At 37.8% G+C, this 26,159-nt stretch overlaps 1 protein-coding gene across 1 annotated transcript in view; it reads right to left on the bottom strand.

The window, feature by feature from the left end:
- Positions 1-26,159, bottom strand: part of COL25A1 (collagen type XXV alpha 1 chain) — a 298,979-nt gene that overhangs the window by 46,851 nt on the left and 225,969 nt on the right. The window contains exons 12-18 of the mRNA XM_036381685.2: positions 25,545-25,589; positions 16,501-16,554; positions 14,900-14,926; positions 12,478-12,522; positions 8,491-8,523; positions 8,292-8,327; positions 4,371-4,415 (exon numbers count right to left, since the gene is read on the bottom strand). Of these exons, the coding sequence (XP_036237578.1) occupies positions 4,371-4,415; positions 8,292-8,327; positions 8,491-8,523; positions 12,478-12,522; positions 14,900-14,926; positions 16,501-16,554; positions 25,545-25,589 (285 nt within the window). The remainder of the gene's footprint in view (positions 1-4,370; positions 4,416-8,291; positions 8,328-8,490; positions 8,524-12,477; positions 12,523-14,899; positions 14,927-16,500; positions 16,555-25,544; positions 25,590-26,159) is intronic.

Below are 26,159 nucleotides of genomic sequence, written 5' to 3'. Positions count from 1 at the left end.
TTACCAAACTTTCCTGTAGGCAGTAAAGGGCATTGACTCCAAACCAAAATGCTTAGAACTACCATTCACTTCGGATTTCCTTTCATTTTGCTGCCAGCTGGTAAGAGCAGCACTTAAACACATAAGCTTCAACAACAGTTGCTCTCTTTTCTACAAGAGTTTAAATAGGAGACTAACTTCTATGCATCCAGCTGGAAAATTCTCTCTCATTTCCTCTGAAATTTCTCTTTTCTAAGAGAACTAACTGGGTGAAAGTAGTATCAAGTCTTTTAGACCTTAAAAAATACACTCTGTGGAGCAGAGAGTTGTTGTCTTTAGAGGATAAGATCTCTGAGTAGGTATAGATAAATAAGAAATTTAGACACAGAAAAAATTAGAACCACTTTTGCATTCATAAAAGAAAAATAAAAGGATACAAAATTGATTGAAATTCCCACATCTTTATCCAGGTTTTTCTGAAACCTTGCTGCTCAGGCACAGTCCCAGGAAAGTCAATCCAAAATAATTGTACAGAAAGATGCAAGACACCGCATACTGGCAAGTCTATTGAATCAGCCACTTCCACTGAATTTCAAAACACAGAAAGCTTTCCATACTTCCCAAAAGCAGAAGGGCTAAGCAGCCTTTCTCTTTTCTCTTCTCATGTCAAACCACTCAAAGGTTCAGTTTTCTTGAACATGATAAAATAAAACTTTATATGTGCTCGTAAGCTTCGGTTCAGTATTTGCTTTAACATCTGAGTGACAAATGCCAGAAATACCATAGAAAATCTAGATCCTGCAAAAGGTGCTGTTACTGAGAAGAGGCTTGTGTTTTGAGAAGGCTTCTCACTGCGGTGAAGAAATTGAGGACTGTACAGGCCCAATTCCAGAAAATGCAGTGCAACAGATTTCAGAGGTCTGACATTACAGTGAATGAGAGCATGCATGATTTCCATCACAGTAAGCAAGTTCTGCTTTGTAAGTATCTTCCTGCAGAAGTTATGAGGTAAAACAGATACATGAAGTTTGTGTTTCACAGACAGGCTTCTTTGTCTGCTTGGCATCAGTTGGGGGATAGTAGAGTGATGAGTTAATATTCTGAGTTTAGGTGGAACACATTCAGGGCTCATTAAGTTTCCAGCCATTCCTAAACAGCAACAGGTGCTTGAGAAACGTTTCTCCAGCATGTCATAGACAGCCTCTACACTGTCTTGGAAATAACTGACTGCACTTGTGTTCCCTCCGTGGCACCAACTGACAAAGGAGGAGAGAACGAAAAGGAGCAGGAAATACTCCCAAAACATCCGTGTGTGCCTGGTGAATGGGTCTAGAAAAGTAACTAATAAAAGACCCTGCTGTATACCCTGAATTCAGATGTGATACTTGCATGTCTGTCCAATGTTGCCACTCATTCAGACTGCAGTATCACATTCAGCCAAATCCTTACAGGCTCCCAGGAACCTTGATTAATTAACTGAAATGGCATTATAAGAAGCTGAAAGTTTCTCGGTGATTAGTGTTCCTTAATCCTTTATGTATGCTGAAGTACAGAGGACTGAATGTCTTGGGAAGCTTCTTCAACCATGGGAAGAAAGATGAGTTGTAGCTGGACAGACTGCCTGGCACAGCACTTGTGTTAGCACAGGTTGGTTTAGCTTTTGTGAAGAGTGCTGTGCATGTGCACAATTACCTAAAACATTTCATAATACAGCCTGCCACTGTAGAGAAACATGCACAAGGAAGCAATTTTAAGTTCAACTAACAGATTTAAGGAAAACAAGACAATATTTAATATTTAAGAATTACATACAGGAATTTTCAATGTGTACAATAAATCTGTATCTTGATAATTTTCTTACCTCTCACAAAGTTTGGAAAAAGCCTGAAAAATCTCTGCCAACAGCTACTGGGCTGGCATGCAAATGCATGAGAATGAGAGTGCATTTAGAACCCTAATCTGTTTGTTAGGAAAAATTTTCCTTATGGAAACTTAAATTTTGTTACAAGTTCTTAGATGTTGCAATGACACTGTGAGAGGTTTCTGCTAGGTCTTTGATGTTATACTACTACTGCGTATCACTTAGTTTTATAAAGTCCACATGAGAACAGAACCCAAAATCCCAGAAAAAAATTGTACAAACAATAAGCATCATTCCAGAAGGAAGCAAAAAACCCAAAAAAAACAAAAAGAAAAAAGAAGCCACTGCTTCAAGGAAGATTCCTCTTGGTTTTGTACAAGATGACAGCACCAACTGATTCCAAGTCCAGACAATTGAGTTTCCTCCGTGCTCAAGTTTCTCATCCTGTCACTGCTATTTTCAAAGTAGCTTTTGATCAACACCAGATCACTGGAAATTTGCTTCTCCATGAGATAACAATGTTGTTGTTTTTGGAAATCCACGTAATGATCTTACCATGGTGGTGCATAAATCTTTGCTAAAAGGGAGGGTGAGAAAAGGGGGAAACTCCTAATTTACCTTTGCTGATGAGTGCCCATATTCATAACTCCAGTCATTCTGCTACCACTTCTCATGCCACAGACATAGTCTCAGGGACTCAGAAGAATCTATTTTTATTTTTTTTTACTACAGATTGCTTAATAAAAGAGAGCTTACAAATGCCTTGAAATGAACAGCCACCATCCTGCAAGTCTGATGTGACCAGATATGCTTTGCTCTCTCCTGTGCACATCCTGCTTCCTTGTCACCATCCAGGTTTCAGGACAATGCAGAATTGCACTGGATTGAATTTCTTCATTGAAACACCACCAGTCTTCCTCTGGACTGGATTTTAAACAGGAGAAAGTATTTTCCTAAATGATTAATATTTGACCAAATTATTCCATTTTCCTCTGCAGGCAACTGTACTGTTTTTCCACTGTATCCACTGAATTTGGAAACAAATTTTCACTGGGCAAAACTCCCACACTTCATTCGTTTTTCACTTCACATTTTATCTTTCAGGTGATTCTGGAAGCTGCACTTCTAAGCCATTCTTACTGCCAACAAATAATTTTCCCAGAGCAGCCACTCAGATGTAGATTTTTTTTATTTACTGGTTATATGCATGGACATGTGGTCTGCATGAACATGGGAACCCCAAAGCCCAGCCACAGCTCCAGTTGCTTTTGGCAGGTGTCCCTGGGATGAGTGCCTCAGGCAAGTGCCCCACTGACCTCCATCTGAGCTACCTCTTTGCTCACTGTTAAAGTAAACAGAATAGGGATTGCTGCCAAAGCCCTAATAAAAATAGTTCAATCACACAAGACTTCTCCTGCATGATCTTCACTACTCAGTACAGAGTTTGTTCTGCAGAAAATGAACAACCTCCACAGGAACTATATTTTAAGCTGCTACAACACACAAAATTTAATATGCACATTCAATTTTTTCCCATAGTTCACTAGTAACACAGAAGGGACATTATGCTTCAATACTGTGGCAATTCACAGGTCCCTTGAGAAAATCACTGCAAATGTTACATTCCATGAGATAAATCCTGAATCCTACCACAATGGACAAGAGTTTGGCCTCTGAATTATCCTCCTTGTTAGGGGGAAATCCTATAAACTTTCCCCCTGAGACGTACAAAGGGCCGTGCTGGAATGCAAAGAAAAGGTTTCCAAGAGATTTTGTTTTCTGAAAGGACAGTCTTTGACACAAAGGAGAAGTGGCCTTTCTGATCTGCACTCACTCAGGACATGTGAATCTGCTCACTCTGTGCAGAATTACACAGTTACACCTCAAACTGAGTAAGTGTCTGCAGATCCTAATGCAACCACTTATGCTAGAACTAAACCCAGCTATGTGTCTTTTGTATCAACTTACCTAAAGGCTCCAGACAAACTGGAAGCCAGGGACTAAACCAGGTATTGTGTCAGGGACTGTAGGTAATACTGAACAGAGTATTATTAAAAGATTTTGACTTGTCAGTGCCTGTGTAATGGAGCACAGAGTATTTTTGTCAATAGAGCCAGGTCTGCTCTGCCTGTGTATAATTAATGTAGTTCTCTGGCTGGAGGTTTGGTTAATTCAGTAGAATATTGCTACTGGAAAGCACACACAGAAGTGGAAACCAACTAAAACTTTGATGATGATTTTTTTCCTTTTCCATTAAAGGAAAAAAAAAACCCAAACGTCTCCTCTTATTGTTTAAAAGAAATAACTAGAATGTTCTGACTCACATTTTAATGTAAGATACACTGTTTGCCTACTCATAGACACTTAACCAATTTTTCATGTGAGAACTTGCTGTAAAAAACCCCAGTTTAATACCAGAGACACAGAAAAGGATATAACACAATACGGTAAGTCCATTTGTGCCACATTCTTGCATTCCCCCCCTCTTTGTGGTATTCCCACCCCGTACAAGAGGTACTACAGTATTTACCTTTATTCCAGGGAGTCCAGGAAGCCCAGGAAGGCCTGGTTCACCCTACATAGGAAAATTACATAACATTACAGACATTATCCAGTTAGGGTCACTATCCATTGAACAGCCCTGTAAATTCTGCAGGAAGATAAAAGAGCATGAATGATTGCTAGTCAGCTCCAGCAAGATTGTTTTTTTCAAAATGAGTGACTTAAATGTACAATTAGAAAGAGTCATGTTAAGGACTTAGATATCTTCTGGGAACCTTCAATGTGAAGATGACACATAGGGCTGAAAATCCATGTCAGGAAAGCCAAATATGAATTCACATTAGACTTCAGCAAAAGAGAAGAAAACAAGCAGCACTGGTTCATTTTACTGCCATTTAAGTTCCATACTTTTGACAGATGTCTAATTCTGTTCCATTTTCAGCTCTGAGCTAGATACTGTGCTGTGTGACTCTCTGATTTACCTACAAAGCCATTCAGAAGAGCGTGGTTTAAATTGCACAATTCAAGCAGGACTGCCTAATTATAACTGGGCCATCAGTTTTATAGAGCTATCCTTGGCATCATTTCAGAGCTTGTTCTTTATCTGTGAACATACACAGTGTCATGAAGGATAGTGGGAATGTAACCTTTTACTGCTTTACCCAGAAAAACCTTGCTTATTTAAAATTGCAATGAAAAGACCTATAGAACTCTATTTGCAAGGTAATTTTGTAACAAGCATTGAAAACTGAATGCATTAACTTTGGAAATAGTCTAAAACAAGAATGACAACATTGTCACAAATGGTCATTTTGAGGTATCAGCTAAATGAAAAGATGTTGCCTAGGGAAATAAAGATGGTGAACAGAAAAAAAAAAAAGCAATAACATGTGAATAAAACATTATTTTAAAAGCTGGGGATTTTATTTTAACACAGAGATGGATTCTAACCAGCACCTTGGATCTTAATATTCCCTGAACTTTCTGGAAGCTCAGGTTTGAACTCTGAAGCCAACTTTTACCTTTATAATGAACTGAACTATATTCCAGATTTTTTTACACTCATGAGCTTTACAGAAATCCAGACTTCAACTCTGTGGTTTGGGCTGATACCTACAGGTTGTGCTTTTAAAATATTTTGTGTGCCTGTGTACACCCAGGCTTACACACACCCATACACCCACACACACTCGTGCATACACACAAAAATATAAACACACCTACACATAATGCAGGTGTCCATCCAACTGCACTACCCACAGACACTTCTTTGAGGCAGAGATATTACACAGACTTTGAACACTCAAAACAAAATTACACCACTCTGGACAAAATGAAAAACACAACAGAAGGGCTGGAAATCACTTCACCAAATGGAACGATTTTTAAGTGATATAGAAGGATCTGATAAAAGCTTCTTCATCTGTTTTAGTTTCTCCAAAGTTCTAACTGTTCAAATTGCCTAAAAGCACAGGAAAGATTCCAGTCTCAAAGTAGTAACTATCAAATCAGATGAAAGAATAAAGGCTAGGGAGCCATTTTCAATAGACACTTTTTAGAATGGTGACTATCCCTTTCTAAAGCAGAAAATGGGTTATTACTCTTGCAAAAGAATAATGCTCCACTGCACTAACAAAATTTTAACTCCAAACCCCTACTCTGTCTTTTCACTTTTTGCACGAGCAGCCATACATACAGCACTACGACCCATCAACTTTACCCACCTAATTGTGGAAGCACTAAATTTCACTTGCAAGCACAGAACTGGAATATTTATAATTTTATTATATTAGTGTTGCTGCAGTAGGTTACGCTTTACTCTTGGGACAGAGTTAACCCCCATACACTCACACATAATAAGCAGAAAGGATCTACCAAAGCCAGTTCAGAGCCACAGTAATCTAAAACAATTAAAATACCCCTAAAAGATGCATCAATATGAAAAACAATGAAATCAATCACTATTTCTTAATTACAGCTAGCATTATAGATGAATGCAGAGTATTTACTTTTTTGAACCTTTCCTAATACAAAAATTCTGAGCATGATTTATGAGAAGAATGACTTTTAAAGAAACCAAGGCTGTATATGAACTCTATTACATAATGGCAGAGCAGGGCATTCTGTCACCTCAGCACACAACGCGGCCCAAACAGCCTTGTCAGACTGCTGAAATATTGTCACACTTCATTTCATGCAAATAGTGTTTGGCTGGGCAGCTCAACACATATTTGTCCTTAGAAGATGGATAAGGGACAACTAGAAGAAGATAAAAGGGAAAATATAAGAAAGAAAAGAAGACAGAGGAAGGAAATATGAATGGAACACAGAGAGGGAGAACAGCATTGAGATGATGTAGATGGCAGAGGCATGCCTCCAACTGGAAAAAGAGCCTCCCACAACCTCTGGTGGTGTGAAAAAGTCCCTGCTGAGCAGGGGTGTAGTGCAGCAGACATGGGGCACCTGGCTGGAGGAGGCACACTGACTGGGCATGTTATGGGACCTGATGGTTGGGGCTGGGACAGGAGTTGTGACACACTAGGAAATCATGGGGTGAATGGAAGGAAGACACTAAGCCCCCCTCTGGTGTCAAAAAGAAGGTGAGAATATAGAAAGTCTGAACTGCATACCTCTCACTCATCCATGTTGCTTGAATTAGATCAAATCTGAGTGCCTGAGATTAAGAACCAGGAGCCTGCTGATAAATCACTGCTAGTTTTGCTTCATGGCAGCCACTTAATGAGAGTCTGAATCTCCACAGGCACCTAAGTGCATTTTCTAGTTTATGAGCCAAGCAAAGCACACGCTGCAGAATGCACACACTGAATGATTCTGTGGATTAGATAGCTTTAAACTACTTTGATTACCTTTCCTAATTAAAACTGCACTTTACTAAGGAACTGCATTTTCAACCATAATAGTCTTATTTAGTCTCTGATGAGAGTTATAATTTCTTAATTAAAAATACTTAATTTCTTATTTATTTCTTATTTATATGTGGCTTGGGGTTTTGCTTAGTCACCAAAGTATCTTGAATATTAGAAAATGGTTGTCTTTCCATCCACAATACAGAATTTTAGCTCTTGACTATCTGTCTGGAATTCTCAACTGGTGGAAAGATTCTGTTCGACTCTGGCAGCAGTGTGCAGTGGAAAACTTTCAATGTTTTAAGAGGCAAGAACAGTGCCAATGGCTCCAGAGGGAAACCAAATGTTGCAATGCACAAATCCAGCTCTCATTGTCTCTTTGTTCTCCCTGCAGGACCTGCCCCCTAGTCTCAGGAAAGGCAGCTGAAGGCACAGCATTTGCTGTGTTTGATGTACTGTGCATTCACAGAGCACATTCCCCAGCTTCACAGGGCCTCGTGCAGTACAGCTATTGTAACTCCTGCAGGACCTTTCCTTGCAGAAGCAGCCTCAGCCACACAGCACCCAGGGGATTTCTTACACTGGAAGGAAGAACAAAGCAGCATTACCTGGTCTGTGTCTTTCCAAACACACTGTGTGCCACTGATAGTTTGATTTCCCTCACAGGTGTATGTGAAAGGGATTCTAACCAATATTTATCTCCTTCCTGATGAGATCTACCAGTGTACCACAGTTTGAAGATTATTAGTCAGACATGCAGGGTTAGCTTGTGATGACCCAAGGAGCAGAGCCATTCTTTGTTAGTCTCACTAGCTGCAAAGGGGTTAAGCTCTCAATGCAAGAAGTATGCTGGGGCTAGAAGGGAAGGTGGGTTAGTCAAAATTGCTCTTCATGTTAATTAGTATCATCATTCCTGTGCCTTTCTAAAATACAAAATAAACATAGACCAAATGTGTACAGCCTTGGGCTGCTAAATTGTACTGCCTCAGATTCATCCCAGGTAGGTGCACTGGTAACACAGATGTAACATCATTTATCCCAAATCCAGCAGAGAAGGAAAATTGAACATTTCCAAGCAGTACCTTTTGTCCAGGCCGCCCAGATTCACCAGGTTCACCCTACAAGAAAACAGATGAAAGACATGAGATCTGAGAAATGAGTTAAAGATGGAGCTGTGGAAAACTGTAACATTAATGATAACCAAAATGTCTGTGACACTGGGAAGTAACATGGACCAACCACCCCTCTTCTCCCTGCACAACTTCTTTAGAACTCCATTACCTTAATTCCAGCCGCAGAAGAGCCAGGGTCACCCTGATACAAAATCCACAAGAAATAATCACTCTTACTACATAAACTATTTTCCAGGAAACACATAAATCATGTAAGAGTACAGCAACATTACAGAGCAAAATAACTGCATAGCAAGACTGTCTGTTTTCTGTGCTACTACATAGGCATTTAACTAATTAATTACATCAGTTTGATTACATCAGAAAAGGAGCAGCGTTGTTTTCAAGACCATGTAGAGAGATATTTAGCTTCACTCACCCAAACACCTATTATAGTTAACTTCAAATTTCACAACTAATAATGTAGATCTAATAATTTCAGATGTTGTTCAAATGTACTTCACACAGCCAGAATACAGGACATACTTTGACATCTCTAAATTGCTGACCTACATTAAAAATAATTCACTGTTATTTACAAAGAATATGAGTGACCATTTGACCTATTTTATAGATGGCCAGTGTCAAGACTCAACTGACAACAGTTTTTTGTGCCAATGAAGATTCACATTGAAAAAAAACCCCATTGACCTATGAGTTTATCTCCATCAGGACAGGTCATAGTTTTATTTCCTCAACACTCCAGGGTATTTAAATGGATAAATTAATGCATGAAGGGCTATACTTTACATGATGAGACAGCTGTGGTAATTTACATATTCAGGAACAGTCTCTGTTCTGAGCGGACATCTAGCACTCAAAAGATTTGCCTATATTTTGCTGGGCTGACTGGATTTCATAGGCACTGATATGCACAGGACCGAGGATCAGTTGTTTTTTATTTCTTGATCAATATGCCAAGGAAAAAAGAAAAAAAGCCTACTGAAAAGTTTGCTAGTTAGGCTATATACTACTGAAAATGACTAGTGTGCTTCTATTTGAAAAACTGTTTAATTATTCATTATGCAGAATAAATGTACATTGTTCACTGAAAGCAGCAACTTTTACATAGCAGCAACTTCAAGCTCTGAGAGCTCTCAGCAGCCTGCCAGTGATTTACATAGGTAAGACAGAAGCAGAGATATATAAGCAGGGTATAAAGGTTTAATATTCTTTTTACAAAATATAAATAGGGGGTACCCATTCCCGATATTTCTGTGAATGCCATAGCTGGTTTGGACATGGCATCTTTCTGGTATGGTCTTATAAAATTAAATAGTACTGGTTAACATGCTCACTGGCCTCTGAAGAATAGGAATACACAGTAACTACAGGTTGCTCTTGAATGAAGAAAACACAAAAATCAGTATTATGATATTGATACATGCACAGGAACCTGAGCTGCCTCATTTTAATAGATATGCATGAGTGACACTGCTAATATCCCTTACAAGCATGTGCAACTAAAAGCCTCAAGCCTTTTATAGCTATAAATGGCCAAATCAACTATTAAGACACATTAAATGGTTAAATATTTCAAAGGGCAATGATGGATATGGAGAAGATAAGACACAAAATATTTATAATCCACCTTCACGCAAGAATAGAAGTTAGATCAAAGAAAAAATGATGGTACAGCATGTTCACAATTCACTGCTGAGTCAAGACAGTTTGCAAATGAAGAAACTTTAGCAGGGGAACATGTACAAAGAAGGAAGATCCTTGGTTTTTTCTAGGGACCAAGGCTACAGTGGAAGAACAGAAGCAAGAACTCAAGCTTGGCATTGACACTGTCTTCAACAATTCAACAAAGACATTTTAACTCTAAAGTCTCAGGTCAAGAATTAAGGACCCGAGTCCTTATTTTTGAGTGTCACTAGGTACAACAGTTCAGTAAACAAAGCTACATATTTTTGCACAAACAGGAACCTGCTCCTAAACCAAGTCTGGATCTGTTGTCATGTGGTATCTCACTCTCCCACCACATGAATAAAAAATTATTTTTTATCTCACAGAAACTCTACTCAAGCTTTCAAAGAAACGCATTTCAGTTTTATGGATTAAAACTCCTAAGCAAAAACTTCCATCTATGCTGAAGATTAGGAAAGAATACAAACCCTGTTAAGTCGCTCAAGTGTAAAGTAATGACACCAAGTTTAATGCTTACTCCCAAATTATCTGTCAAAAACCACCCTCATAAGCTCTCTAGGAAGTGCTGTTTGCAAAGCTACCTATCAGAAACTTTAAGCTGCAGCTCTCCTCTAAGAACTCTCTTTTTTTTTTCTGGGTGGCAAGTTGTCTTGTAGGCAGGGAAAAAGAAGAAAAATATTGAAAGTCAATGAAGTCACAGCTCTGGAAAGTCTGGCAAAAATGAATGCAGAGGACTCTAACCCCTTATGGCTAAATTAGTGCATGCCAAGCAAACAGAATATATTCCTATGTCACCATCCCACCTCTGAAAATAAGAAAGAAGAAATGGGAGACTTCTGCATTATGAAGTTGAGGAGGTATCTTGAAATTTCTTCAGATACAGCAATATAAGAAGTCTCCTGAGAACTTCTACTTTCCACAAGTTGATCCCAACTTGACTGCCTAACTGCTGAGAGTTCACACAGCAGTATTTAAAACTTTATACTTGAGCAGAAAGGATCTCCCACTGAAAGAAGAGAACTTTTTTCTTTGCTCAAAATGATCCCAAATGGAGGGATGTGCACACGGCTGATCACAGGGCAATATGGGCATCCTTGTGCATGCAAGCTCACCCTCAAGGCTAATGACGCAGAAAAGCAACAGGAGAAACTGCACTAGGCTTCCCAGAGAGATTATAACCTTACCATTTACTTGTTGTAGAGCTATCTATCTGGACCACAATCTCAATTTATACTTGTAGCCAATTATATTCTTAAATCACGTAAGTGGATCAAGATTATGTTACCAGCATACATCATGTAACAAAGTAAATAAGGTTCTTAAGACTTTCATCTCTATTAATAAGCATGACTGCAGACAAATTATTATTTAAATTAACTCCAAAAATCATGTAACTTGTCTGTTCTTAAATCTAATGTCTATATTTAATGGCTGATTTTAGAATATGTCTTAAAATCCTGGTGCTCTTCAAAGTTCAGATTTACTGTACCCAAATGATACTTCCTGAGGGATTTGCATGCACTCCTTACCAGCTTGATAAATCCATCCTAAATTTCTCCTTGAACTGAAATGCTGTAAGTTGGTTAAGCATCACACATGCAGGAGTACAAGAAGAAGTGTTTATGTGTCTGCCCAAGCCTAGTCATTAAAATAAATGTTTTTTAGAAGCATATCAGCTCAAAAATGATGGCCAGAAGAGATCAATATGCCTGAACCTTTCTCATGTGCAACACAGCCTTTACCCTGACAGCTAAAGACTGGCTTTTGTAAGGAAACCTCACTGAAAATTCCAGTTCCATTTTCTGAGTGCGAGTCTCACATAAAAGAAAACACAGGAAAATAAAAATTTTGACAAAATCTATTTTTTGGTGATTTCTACAACACCTTCATACTCTGCAACAATGAACTAAGAAGTTATAAAGCAAGGTTATCGTTGATTTCAGTTGGAATAAAGATGTAAAGTATGTTTATCATCAAATCTTGATTTTCCAGCTGCCAATCTGGGAGGGAAGTTGCCTATCACAATACCATAATTTTTGTCCCATATTGGTTTGGTCCCACTCTTTGATGGAAACACAGAAGGGGAAAAGATAAAGGGTATACCAGAGAACATTGCCGTAATTCAAAGGGACAATTCCAACCCGCAGGTTGTGACCAAAGCTTCTGTATGATGCAAATTTCAACAGAGGAGTGCTAGCTAGAACCATGCTGATATATTATGTACTAGGGCTACTGCTGTATAAAGGAAGAAATCTTATGCTCAGTTTGACAGAATAGTGAAAATTTTTCTGCTGTTCATAAAAAGAAACTTAACCAAATCACTCACCTTTAAAAAAAAATCTCAAAATGCATTTTTCTTTTGAAAAAATTACTATTTCCATTATTTGGTTATATTATAAGAATGCCTAAGGCACACATTTTCTTCTCTGCTAAGAAGTGCTGTTACCTTTTCTCCTGTGTCACCCTTCAGTCCATTCTCACCAGCATCCCCCTACAATTGAAACACACATTACATTGTAATGATTTTCTGTAAGAACACAGTATGCAGAAAAGAGTCAGCATTCTAACATGATGAACAGTGCAAGTTGATTTTGTTCATCAGATAGTCAGTCTCTGTGACACGGTCAGGAAGTGGCTATGGCTTACACAGACTTCAGTATAACTGCAAACCCTTTCACAGATCTGTAAAAAAATCCCACCAGAAAGCATCAAAATACCTGCTGGCATAATCGACCATCTTTCTCAGTTCACTGTAGTTTAGCAAGAAAGGAATGATTTAATGATTCCATGATGATTCAGCACTTTAAATTAGAAATACATTTTTCTTCCCAACACAGACACATTCACCTCGATGTATCTATCAAATTCAGATGACAGTTAGACAATCCCAGTAGTTTTTATTGAGATTCTCAAGTAATTGATAGCATACACTCTCTGAGTCTGAAGTCCTTCATGAATGATTTACAAACTAAAAAAAAATTCACTAAATGTCTCTCCTCCAAGGAGCTACCAAATGACTTTATCTCTACATAAATTCTATGCATTGTTTTTGTTTAAAAAGTGATATTCAGATAACATTTTAATGTCTGAGTAGACATCTTCTACTCAAAAAAAATGCCCAAAATTTTAAAAGAAAAATTTCACAATATTTATCTATAAAAAGACCAAATTTCCACTCAGTCATGTAACCATATAAGAAGTCCAGACTACATCAAATATGCTGTATGTTGTTTTATGTTAAGAATACAGGCTAAAAATTTCTGTGGGACTTGAGGGTCGTTTAAAGCACAGTAAGTATTAAAATGCAAAAAATATAGATAAAAACAAAGCCTAAGTAGACTGAAAACACATTTCTGGCCTTGGTCTGATAACCAGTAGTACTGTTCTAATAACATTATTCAGTATCAGATTGTTCTGAAAACCTTAATGTGAAATCCTTTTGGAGGAGACTTAGAAATTTATACATCACAACCACTGATACAATGGGAACCAGCTAACAATCTAGCAGCACTTTAATTAAAGAAACATACATGAATGGAAACATGGAAGAGTAACAGTGAGGAATGTTACTCAAGTTCAATTAACATGATAAACTTATTGAGGGGATCTGTAACTACACATTTTAGAAAAAGACAAAGGATAATTATGGAAAAATAAAATGGTTTTAAGTGACAAAAATTCACCACATATTAAAATTCAAAGTAATTCCTTTTATGTCTGAAAACAAACTAAGGATTACTGAAGTACTTTAAAAATATCATTTTGACAGAATAAATTATTTCATTATGCATATTTCATGATTACATAGTTCTCCATGTGGGGTACAGATTTTTAAGATTTCCCTAGATTATTTTTATGGTGTGCTTTTGAAAATGTGAAATTGATAGCCTTGGCAATGCATGCTTCCAGCTGCTATTACACAGATCTACATGGATCTGGAAGTGAAATTCAGTTGTAGCTGCAAAGACACAGGTAAACATTTATCAAGAGCAAATTGCATCTCAGTACAAACAACTCATTTTTTAAATATAAGGTCAGTATACTTGCAGAAGATGAGGCTGTGCATGGATTCCTACTCAAAATAAGGCTTATGCTATTTCTCAAACTGCCCCAGTGAGCAGGTGAGGAAGCTCAGCTCTAAACTCACTGTGCTCCTACCCACCACTATGCCTGGGGGAACAGAATTATACTCCCCTTTTGCAGCATGGAGCCTGTTCCACCCCCTTGTCTTGCCTTGGTATGACTGGACATCAGAGAAGCAATTTCTTGCTAACTCACAGCAAGTGAGAGCCCCATCAGTGTGCCTCTCCAGACAGCATCACTGGAGATCACGGGGGCAGACTCCCTTGCTTTTACTTAAACTGACACAAACACAAATGGAGCATTCAATTTTTTCTTTATTTCATTTTTATTTTTATTCCATTTCCATTTTTATTTTTAGTACGTGGAGAGCTTGTTATCCGGGTATCACTTAGAATCTACGTAGTTTTACCATTCTGTTACCTAACTGCTTTATTCCACACAGGTGTCAGAGCATCAAAACCAAGTTATGAGAAATGTGTGGATCTCTAATTTATTCAGACAGGCTCATCATTTTCTGAGACTTACCACAGTTAGGATTAGTTGCCTGATTGCTCATCTGTGCAGCCTTTAACACACAATCACTGCACTCTGTGACTAATCCCACTGCAGTAACCACAGATCAATAACTTCCATTAGCAGGTATTATCTGACCCTTGGGAAGGCTGCACTGTGCCACATTAGTTCCAGGTAGGAGCTGTGGATTTTTATTTTTAAACTCAGGATCAGTACACTCCAAGCAAGTTGCTCAAAACAGAAAGACAACAAAGGAAGTTGAAACATCTCACCTTCTCTCCTCTTTCTCCAGGGTCACCCTAAGGAAAACAATTGGAGCAAAGAAGTCATAAGTTACTAACTCAGGCAGAAATCTGAGTGTTAGCTTTACTATCATTAGTTATTACTAATATTAGTATTACTATCCTTACTAATAATTATGTCACTACTGATGACAACATCTCAGATGATACAATACACCAAGAAAATCTCCAATGAACAATAAAATATGTAAATTTAATAGATCTCAATGGACAATACAACTTGAACTTTTTTTTTTAAAGCTTCAATGGTTTGCATGTGAAGACCTCTCTCTATTTTGTCCTAGACCCTGACAAACAGGCATATGTCTTTGAGAAGCAGCCTGCAGGGAGCTAGGTGGCTCCTACATGTGGTTCTCCTTGTTTTGGGAACAAACAAAAGAAACAAAAAGTCTGGATGTGAAGGGGAAGTCTTATGATTCTGTCAACGGCTCAGAAGGTTCCTCAAGAGAGAGAAAATGCCTTAAGTGTCTTGAACAAATTCACGACTTTTCCAGAGTAAAGAGCCTTCAGTGCTCTCTCTACTCTGTAACAATCTTTGTAACAAAAAGATGGCTTATAGCCATTACTGTTTTCAAAATTAAAATGTGCTTGAGAAACTGCAAAAGCACTTTTGCACACCAGCCTGACCCTGACAACTCATCTCTGCATTTGTGACTCAGAGCTGCACTCTGGCTCATCTTTGCCCCTTCTGATGGCTGGCAGTCGCTAGGCAACTCAGTGACTACAGCTGTGAATACGAATGAAGCATCAACTGCCATAATTTGGCTTCTTCTCTATACAAAGTAAGAAAAGGTCATGCTCCCAAATGGTTTGTTTTCATTCCTGATGGACAAGCAGCCAGTCAGTAAATGTAAAGAGGCTGCCTTGCATGTCTGTCAGCAGCAGCATGATGCACAGAATCAGCTGAGGAGCACATGTGCACCAGGGACGCTCACTCGCAGCTGATGGGATTAGAAATTAGCATTACCCCCTCCAAGAGCCCCACAGGTCCCATCACCTTGGACATGTTGAGTTTTCTTTTAAATGAAGTTATCATCATAAGCTGTATGTTCTATTTCACTTGTTCAATATTAAAACAGCAGAACAAACTACAGAACAATAAAGTGCAAAGAGTCATTCTGATGTAACAAATACAGGCTGAGACATGCTCCTAATGAGGCATGTTGCTAACTTCCATAATAGCAGGATCAGCCCTCAAGACTTCACCCTGACATTTGTCAAAGAACTGACCACAGAAGTTCTTGAAAAGAAGCCTGAAACACATTGTAAGGGGCATAAACAAAGCCTTTCTGAAAAGGTCCCCAGATTCCCAAACACTTGCAGGCATGTTGCATTCAGCTGGCAGTGGATGCCTATGAATCAGTGCCCCCGACTGGAATTATACATGCACAGCGGAAGAAAACGCTTCTTCATGGTGAGATGTGTAAAGCCTCTTAAAGCACTGATCACTGGAGGGAGCAAATCATTAAAAGTCAGTCAGAATATAAACCCAAGTTGGAAAGCACAACTGTCATTTACATATGCACTCACATGCTCTGTGCTTCTGTTTTTAATTCATTTTCAATACTGACCTTGAGCCCTGCTTCTCCCTTCTCTCCTGCTATGCCAGGCAAACCAGGTTCACCCTAAAGGCAAAGAGAAAGAAAGATAAAGTTAAGAAAGACATGATGAAATATATGAACCTTCTCATAATGGGTCAGTAATGATAAACACAATTATAAAAGACTCTGCAAAGATGTAGTCCACAGCTGGGCACTAAAATGAGTTATTATGTCAGTTAGGGTGGATTAACTCTAACCCATGTGAGGTAAGAAATTATTCTTCTGAAAAAGGTGGAAACACACAGATGTCTCACTAAACAGGAAGGAGACCAGTGACTCCTGATTCTTAAAATCTGTCCAGTTAGCCTTAAAAGCACAGTCTTCCCAGAAAGACTGCCAATGCTTTCCTCTTCTCTACAACTTAGAAATGCTGCAAGAAAGGCTTGTCTTAGTTTATTTTGACATTTGTGTTTCTGGTCTCAGATGGAAAAGAGATAATGAAAAAAAATGACAAGGGCCAGTTTCAGAAATGGAAGAATTTGGAAAAGCAGAGAGCTTTTCAATTTTTTAAATGTACTTTGCTTATCCATTTTTTATACCAGTGGTTGAAAAGTGGTTTTAAAAGATTTAAAAACTGTCAGCATTACATCAATGCTCCAAATTTTCAGTATGTTCAATGAGTAGTATATTACTCTCCTACAGTTTAAGGAGTCATAAATTTTCGTGAGTTAATCAGCAAATAACACTTATTTTCGATCTTCTTTCCCATCTTCAATTTTAAAAATAAAGAAAACAAGCCAACGAGAATAAAAACCTAGTCAAACAAAAAACCCTCAAAAAAAATTTTTTTAATGTTTATATCCCACATTTATGGGAAAATGACAGATATTAATTTTAGATAAAATAATGTAATGGTTAGACTTATTGTAAAACAACTAGAGCTCATGGCTTAATGTGTAAAAGTTTCTGCAGATATATATCTCAGTTTCACAAGAAATACCTTTGATAACCCTCACATAGAGAACTGCATCACACCTCCAACATGGCATAGCACGTTAAAATAAAAGCCAAAAAAAGATTTTTAAAAGTCTGCAGCTTGGTCCTTCTAAAAGCCCTTTGCTATTTGAGTCTAGAAAAATGTGGTAAAGTTAAATCGAATAGCTAACATAGCAATCAAATTTGGAACAGCAATTTGCATCAGTAAGTCAGTGAACAATTTTCACACAGTGTTCAAATTTAGTACACATCATGAACCAATCCTCTACTCAAAAGTTACAGAGCATTAAGATAAAGGCTTTTCTAAACACAACAAGACATATTTTCTATTTCTCCATAAAAGTCTCCTATTAAGAACTTATCTCTTTCTTACTTCTGCAGGCAGATTTAATCATAGATGTATTAACTCTGATTGTCTGTGAAAGCAAGTTCCATTGTTTTTCTAAATTAGGTAACGGAATCATTAATTACATTTTAATTTCCTCAAGACTTGCACTGTTTCAAAAAACAAACCAAAACCATCGAAGTTCTAGCACACCTCTAGTGAGGCATTTTCCAAGCCAGAGCAAAAAATAGGTACCATTAAGCCCTCAGGGAATGAAATAGTCACTTGTGTCAGCCCCTTCTCAAGGCCCCTTTGTACTACAGTAGCTGTGAGGCTGATAAAGTGGCACAGGCATTTGATATATGAGTGCTCAGGATTTGAAGCTGTTGGAGATTAGGTGTGAGTGTCCTAAAGGATTGACCTAAAAGGCTCTTGAAGAAAATTGCCAGTTGACAAAATGAAGCAGAAGGGACCCGTGAATATACACTTGTTTCTCCTCATCCCCACACCCCAAACACACTTGCTTCTGTTCCCTTCATTTTCAAACAGCTGCTGTCGGCCGATGCTTTAAAGCTGATGCTTTAAATCTCTAATCAAAAGGTTGAAGTCCCAAGCTTGCACTTTCCTCCCAGGTTTACATATCAGTGCTAAGGATGCAGAGGGCCACTGCTGTGACAAAAAGGAGATCGCAAAAATAGAACAAAAAAATTATTTTCTTTGGAGAAAGTGAAAACCTCAGCCTGTCACCCAGTCATAGTAAATCCCCATTCATACCAGCAATTGCATTTCTGACCTATGGGCAACTGCTATGCTCAGCACTACACTTACAGTAATGAAAGTACAAGGGAGAGATACTTGAAGTGCAGAAACTAGCCCCGGGAATGGGAAAGATTGAAGGCAAACCTAGAAGGATAACACAGTAATGACCTTGTGCCTTTATGTTTTTGAAGTGATTATCATTCTCTTGCTAATGTTCAGAAGAGCAGGGAAAATATTATTTTCCCTACGTTAGACCTTTATTTTCTTGTCTATACATAGAATCAGTGAAAAGAGGAGAACATGTACAGCCCATAAGACGTTCTGTGTCCTAGCCCTGATGAAAATTCCCAGTGCAGAGCTAAACAAGCTCTATGCCAGGGAGCCTCCCTTTGTCACTCTGCATGTCTTGTAGGTATGGCAGTCTGGCTTTATGTGCAGATATTTTTACAATTCCAGTAAGCCTTAACATAAACCCCCCCCAAAATAAACAAGAAAAACAGAAAAACCAAACAACAAAACAAAACTAAAAATGCTTTGCTCAAAGTAGTTATGAAGCAAAGAGCTGTTAACTTTTGCAGACGAGTAGATTGATAGCTCTTCCCTACTCAGATACTGTGTCATTTTAGATGTGTTCATCCCAAAAAATGATTTTGATTCTTGGCCTGAAAATAATTTAAAATATTTCTCTTAGGAAGTATAGTTAGTTATTTTTCTTCTGTTTAGTTACTTCTATTTATTTATCTATTTATTACTAAAAGCATGTGTTAAAACCAGAGCGCAAAATGGTCTAAGAGTAAAGTTGGAGTGTAAAATGCTGTACAAGTACACTTCAACCCACAGGTTAGTGTTTTGGAGATGAGCAAAAAGCACAGCTGATTTTTAAGAGGGTGAAGAAGGTGACCCTGCTATTCAAGGAGTGATGCATGCAAGGAAACACCAGACACTCAACGATGTCATTCGATGCAACAATTTAAATCAGACTGCTTTTCAACCTGATAAAATGGAAGAAGCTATAAAGCTAAATCCTCAATGTCACATGTTTTTTACATTCACCAGGCCATGGCTAATGTCTTTCCTGACTGCTATTGTAGTCTCTCTTTAACTACATTGACAGCAAAGGAGTTAGGTTGCAGAAACAATTGTCTTGAGTACATCAGCTAGGTTTCAAACCAAGGCAGCAAATTTTTATTTATTTTTTCTTTCACAGAATCACAGAATGCTTGAACTCAGAAGGCACCTCTGGAGATCACTTTTGAGGCCCTTGGATTCTACCCAGTATGTTCATGTCTTTCTTCTAGTGAAGAGCCCACAACTGGACACAGTACTCCAAGAGTGGCCTTGAAAGTGTTTTTTTCCAATTTAAAGAGTAATTTTTTCTATAGTACATCTAACTTTAGCTCACAGCTCACCTTTCTACAGTTATGAACCCCTGAGAAATTATTGGTCAGTAACAGAGTGATGGCAACCATTCTAAAACTTTGTAGTGCCTATAAAACCCAATCCATGATCCCAGTCAGAGAATTTATGAGGGCTGAACTACACCGTCACATAAGAAAAAGATACAAGACCCAGAATAATTGTGTGAAGGAACCCTCAGAACATCTCCTTGGAACTTATCCCTAAAAGGGATGGACAGTGGGGAAGATGCTGTAGTGAGGTGTGAAGTGTCTCAGTACACAATTTAAATCGTTACTTGCCCTTTCTGCCGTTCTGCATTCTTATTCTCAGCTAAACCATACTGCAGAAGCTGTCCTGTGCAATGAACACTGTGTAGAACTACCATGATACACCAAAATAAAAATAAAATTCTCCCTCCTGGCACTGAGGTGGGCTATGATTTCCAAAGGCTACCTCAGCAATGTGCAGCTTATGATGCACCATGCACCTGACACCATGATGGAAAGAGCAAGAGCTCCACGGGATGCTGGGGTACCAGTACCATCTTATCTGAACATCCTCTCTATCAAGGTTCTGCTGCACCAAAGCAGCAACAAAACTACCAGATGCACAAACGTCATGTCCCACATTGGTAAACACACAAATATTGCATTAGAAATACTGTTTAGGTAACCCTTGACTTCTTTTTCATATGAAGTTATTTTTATCTTGCCTTTGTGTAGCTTGACCAAGCCCCTAACTCTTTCCTGTATTCAGGCAAAGAACAAATTTCAGTGCTCTGCTCAATAAATAGGTGTAGCAGCTTCTTCAGATACTCTTGTGGTAGGGGCAGTCTTAACGCTTAGACTGAAGTGAATCTGAATTTGGTGAGTACTCAGGTGTATAGAGCATTGCTTGGGCTCTGCTGGTAATATGAGAAAGAAATCTGTCAATATGAACTAATAAAATCTACTTCATAACAGGTCTGAAAATGTATTACCCACCAGAGTCCATATTAAAGGAGTTGAGGCAGTTGAAAGCATGCTTCTCCTTACTGGAGTGCTTTCTGCCCCTGAGGCATATACCATCATATCCAGAATTAATCAGCTAAAAATAACATGGCTGGAGGCCCCAGCTTTTCTTTTTTGTAACAGCAAAACAGCCCAGAGGCTGCAGTTCTGAAATAGGTTTTGTTTTGGTGAGATGCAATAACTCTCTACACCAGCTGGTTGATATCCACCTCACCCTGAAAGAAAGGCTGTCAGTATTGCTATATTTTTCAGTCACTAGAATGTAATCAATTTAAGGATAAGGAAACACAAGAGGCCCCAAACCGAATCCAGTCTAATTTTACTCTAAAATACATAGATGAGGACAGAGGGTAAAAAAGAGGTTTTTCAGATATGTTATTATGATTTCCATTTCAAACCAGGGCGGAATTCAATTCCTTTCAACTGGCTTTTTGCGCCCCTCAAAAGTAACTTAAAATTGTTTGTTTAAGGACTGGAAATCTCTCCTGGCCCACTCACCAACTGAAATTAAGAGGAAAGTCTCTTCAACAAGACTCAGCTGGCCTGCAAACCTGGGAACCTGTCTGGGAATTTGTGAACTATATTTATGATGTTTCCTCCCTTTATTTGAAAAAATGTTAGTACATGCATACCCTTCCTCATTTCGCTGAACAAATTTGATACTGCCACCTTCAAAATCTGTTCCTACACAGCACTGTACACAGTAATAAGAAAATACATGTAAATTAGAGAAACAAAAAGCATGAAGAAAGCAATAAGAAATGTGCATACCCAGACTCTGAATCTACTGATATGAAGGAAAATTGTTTGAGGTTTATCATATTGCTATTGCAAATCTACCAGAAGAATTTGAAATTAAGGGATCTATCCTGACCATTCATTCTGTTTTCAATATACCCTTACCAAAAAACCCACCAAACTATCAAGTACTACGTAAGAAAAGATTTATGGAAGTTTAGAGTGAGGGGTTTAATCACTCCAGACAAACTCTTATTTATAACAAAGACGGTTATTTGCACAAACTACAGAAACTGGGTTCCTTCAGCCATATACCATCTTAACACTGAAGGAATCTCTGCTTTTCTCTTTGTGTGCTGCTGCAGTCATTGACAGCCCTTATCAAATCAGCAGCACTTAACAAATACCAGAATATACATTCTATACTTGCAGAGTTTAACTTTCCAAGAAGCCCTTTGTGGCCATTTCAACATGATTAATGTACGGATGTGATATCCTCAGATCACTGCAACCTCCTAGCTCCATGCAGAATTAATGCTTTTCTGTACTTTTCGAGTGCCTGAGAACTTCTGCCAGGGATGGAGAAAGGGAAGTTTATTGCATCATGACAGAAAGGAACCCGTTGCTTGCACAACAGTCTGCAAAGGAAAAGGAGCACTCAGAAAGATTCCTTATTTCAGCAGGTTTTGGTCCATCCCAAAAACAACACTATTTCCAGCTGCAGGTATTATTAAGCAGTTCCTTTCCAGTTACTGTTCTCAAGATAAACTTCCTGCAGTTTCTCAAATGTAGGAACAAATGAAGACTGCAAATGTCCTTGCAAGACTACCTGTAATGTTTCACTGGATTTGGCCTAATGTGTGAAGGTTTTATGGCAGTGATTTTGCTACTCTAAATACAAAAAAAATCTACTAGTTAACAGTCCTGCAAAAACATGTGGGTTATGTAAAATTACACTTCCTCTAATATCTAGAGACTGTCTAAGACAAGTGGTTCATATGTTAAGGGATTAAAAGACTGTTCTAAGTGCACTCAAAATTTATGATCTCATTCCCAGACCTATGGTCAGACTTGTCAATCATCTCCCATAGCTCAGTATTTCAATTAAAGAAGAGGTGAAACAAAGAAAAAGGAAAATTACAGAGGCACGTAGATGATGGAGATGACCTAACTCTGTTTTGTTCAACTGCTTGAGGACAGAGCAAAGCTAATTCACGGCTGACATTCATCGGCTGAAAAATACTTCATTGTCCAAACAAGAAAAGCATTTGCACACTTAATTTTAAGCATGTGCTTAACACTCACTGCCTTTTAAACCAAGGAAAAATATTAACTTGGAACTTAGTGCACTGCACATGCTGCTGTCTGACAGAGCGAGCTCACTGGCCAAAAGGCAACCGAGACAGTAAGGCTTTTGTAAAGTCCTTTAACTGTGTCACTTCTAAAAAGGGGATGACTCACATCACACATGCAAGTTGAACCCAACTATTCTGCAAGTCACCCTGAATCTGAATGAGTAGAGCCATAAGTGCCAGCAGCTGGCTCACAGTACAGCCCAACTCCTAAAATCACCACTCTGGTCCTCATCAACATCTCGCATGCTGCACTGCACTGAGAATCTGGTTTTTCATAGAAACTGGAAGAACTGACCTTTTGATAGCAAAATATTAACATGGGATTGCATGGCTGCATTATACTTTCTAACTTTAGACAAACACTGCTTCAGTTTAAACTTCATTTCTACCACTGTTTCCAAGCTAACAGAATTTTTTAATCTATTAATTAAAGAGATAGCAACATTCAACTTTCATCTGCCTAGTATGATGAAAATAATATATTTTTTGCAAATAAGGAAGTGGTTTCGAGTCAATATCGACCAACAGTTAAGAAATCAAATTAAAGAATGCAACAGCAATTTATTTTTATCTGTGTGACTTTTGTCCTGCTCCCTCTGTTTCACTTTAGTAATTCAGGGTTTTTTTTTTTTAAAGGTCAAAAGTAAAGCAGTCCAGCTACACTAAAAACACACTGACATCTTTAATAAAGTGGTAATAATTTTAAAATGTCTGCGAAGTTATAGATGTGATGAATGACGAAGTAAAATAAATAAGACACCCATAAACTGAAAATTTTGGAGTTTTTTAAAAGCACTATTTAAAATTAATAATCAACTCTTAAAGATGTGTTTTCATCTTCCCATAATGTTCAACTGCACATTTCTTTTATGACAGCAGATAAGTCTATGTGGTCTCCTAAAAATAGACATGCAACAACCTTGCCAAAGAGCTTAAAAAAATTCCCTGTCTCCCAAAATGACACATTAATCACACATTTGACACATTTCATTAATATCAATTTTTTCTGCTCATTTGAGTGAATTTTTTCTTGCTGGAGTTTGCATGATTACTATTAAAAATAAAGTTCTTGAATAAAATATGAATCATCAGTTCTGTTCTATTCAAAGCAGTTTCCAACTTCACCTATCCAGTGTTCTTACATATTCCTACAGATATGCCACAAAGTAAATTTTCCCTGGCATTTCAGTCAGACCACAAAAATTACTTGAATCATGTACAGCAAGAGCATCTCAGTTGGTAAGCACTGTCTACTATTCCTGTTGCAAGTGACTTCACTTATAAAATACGAAGGAAAAAATCTGAGGACTTACTGAAAATTTGTTTCATATTATTTTCTTATAAATTCTGGTATTAAATAGATATATATATATATGTGTGTGTGTGTGTGTGTATGTGTATAGTTAATTCTAAATATTTCTTATTTTGTTGTTTCACATTAATTGTAATACTCAGAATAGTTTAAAATAAATTCCTATCACTATCACTAAGGTGAAATATATGATTATTACATTATTTCCTATAACCACTCTGAAAATGCAGGTCTAATATTATGTATTATGCTATTAGTAACAATACATTATTTTTTTTTCTTTTTTAGGAAAGAAGAACTAAAAGTAAATTATTTGAAACAACACTTATTCCTAGGGCTCTTGGTGAGGGAAGCAGAAGAGAGGATTGTCTATTACAACCCTTATTCACTACCATCTGCTGCTGCTTGAACCTGGTGAACATATATCATACATTTTCTTTTTGGGATCCCTTGCCAGTGCTTTTGAAGTTCTCTAGGAATGCTAGGGCTTGTGAGAACAACAGATGGATAATACTCTTTACAGTCAAGGAGGAATACTATTCAAACTTCATCACCCAGCTTTGCCAAGAAACCTTAGCAATGCTGTAACACAGCCCTGCTGCTTTATTGTGACCTCTCCTTATGGAGGGCCATTCTGAACTCCGACAGTGACTTGCCTAAATTAGCATTTCCTCTTGACTTATTCAAAAATATTTGTTTGATTTATTCCCCCCAAAATTCAATTTGAAATTATCCTCCAGCTGCACTTCCATTTCTTTTTATTTCTCTATTTATAGGTTGTATTAACAATGTATTGGCACCACATCAGTACCCAGTATCAATGCAAGTGTTTGCATTATGAGACTGAGTTAACAAAAAGTAAAAAACCCTTTGTTTGTTAATATGCTGACTCAAGTAACACACTGTTAATATACATTTCTTTCTACAACCTATCAGTCATCACCAAATTTGAACACTAGACTTTCAGCTTAATTAATTACATTTGCTGCTTGTTCATGTAAAACTAGAAAAAAATTACTTCAGAGCACAAAGCACATTATGCTATATTATACATGGCCTTTTTCATGAAGCCAATTTGAAACCACAGTTCTGGATATAAGGTTGCATATTGTTCACGTGAACAAAATTGCTTTAATCCACTACATAAATAATGGCAGTGCTGAAAAAGTCAGAAAACTCACCACTTGTCCATCTCTCCCTGGAACACCAGGCACTCCAACAGAACCCTGGAGGGAACCAGACGCCAGTGTTTAGCAAATTAAACACGTCATGAAACCTTTCATCTCATGATACAGTGTTTAGAAATAATGGTGAATGTTTGCTTATTGGAATTGCAATAAATTTTTCAAGAACTCATTTTTATCCAAGCTGAGCTCTCCTTTCAGTTGAGATTTTATACTAATTAGACATGTTCTCATGTTGTACATTTTAAGGACTGTATGGCCTTTTCCAGAAACAAGCTTCAAGCTCATGTTTTGCAATGTTGTGGGTGCTTCACAATAAATGTTAGAATTAAAATGCTATTCCATTTAATGCTCTCATTAAGTTTTGAGACTGATGCCATGCAATCAAATATAGCACCTGAACAAAACTATTAATGCTTCTAGAGGGATCATTCAAGCTCAGTAACTTGTAGCACCAATCAATCTCAAGGCTTTTAAGAGATAATATTCAGTGATTCAGTCTGACAGTACAAATTACAGATACACTTTGAAACTGCACCAATATTAGTGCAATCAGAATTAAAAGGTCAATACAGGCCAACCACAAGTGACAAAGAAGAAAAAAAAAATTAA

This window comes from Molothrus ater, chromosome 4, assembly GCF_012460135.2.
Source record: "Molothrus ater isolate BHLD 08-10-18 breed brown headed cowbird chromosome 4, BPBGC_Mater_1.1, whole genome shotgun sequence".
NCBI lineage: Eukaryota > Metazoa > Chordata > Aves > Passeriformes > Icteridae > Molothrus > Molothrus ater.
Note: the sequence above shows the minus strand (reverse complement) of the source record. Positions and strands in the feature narration are given on the sequence as shown.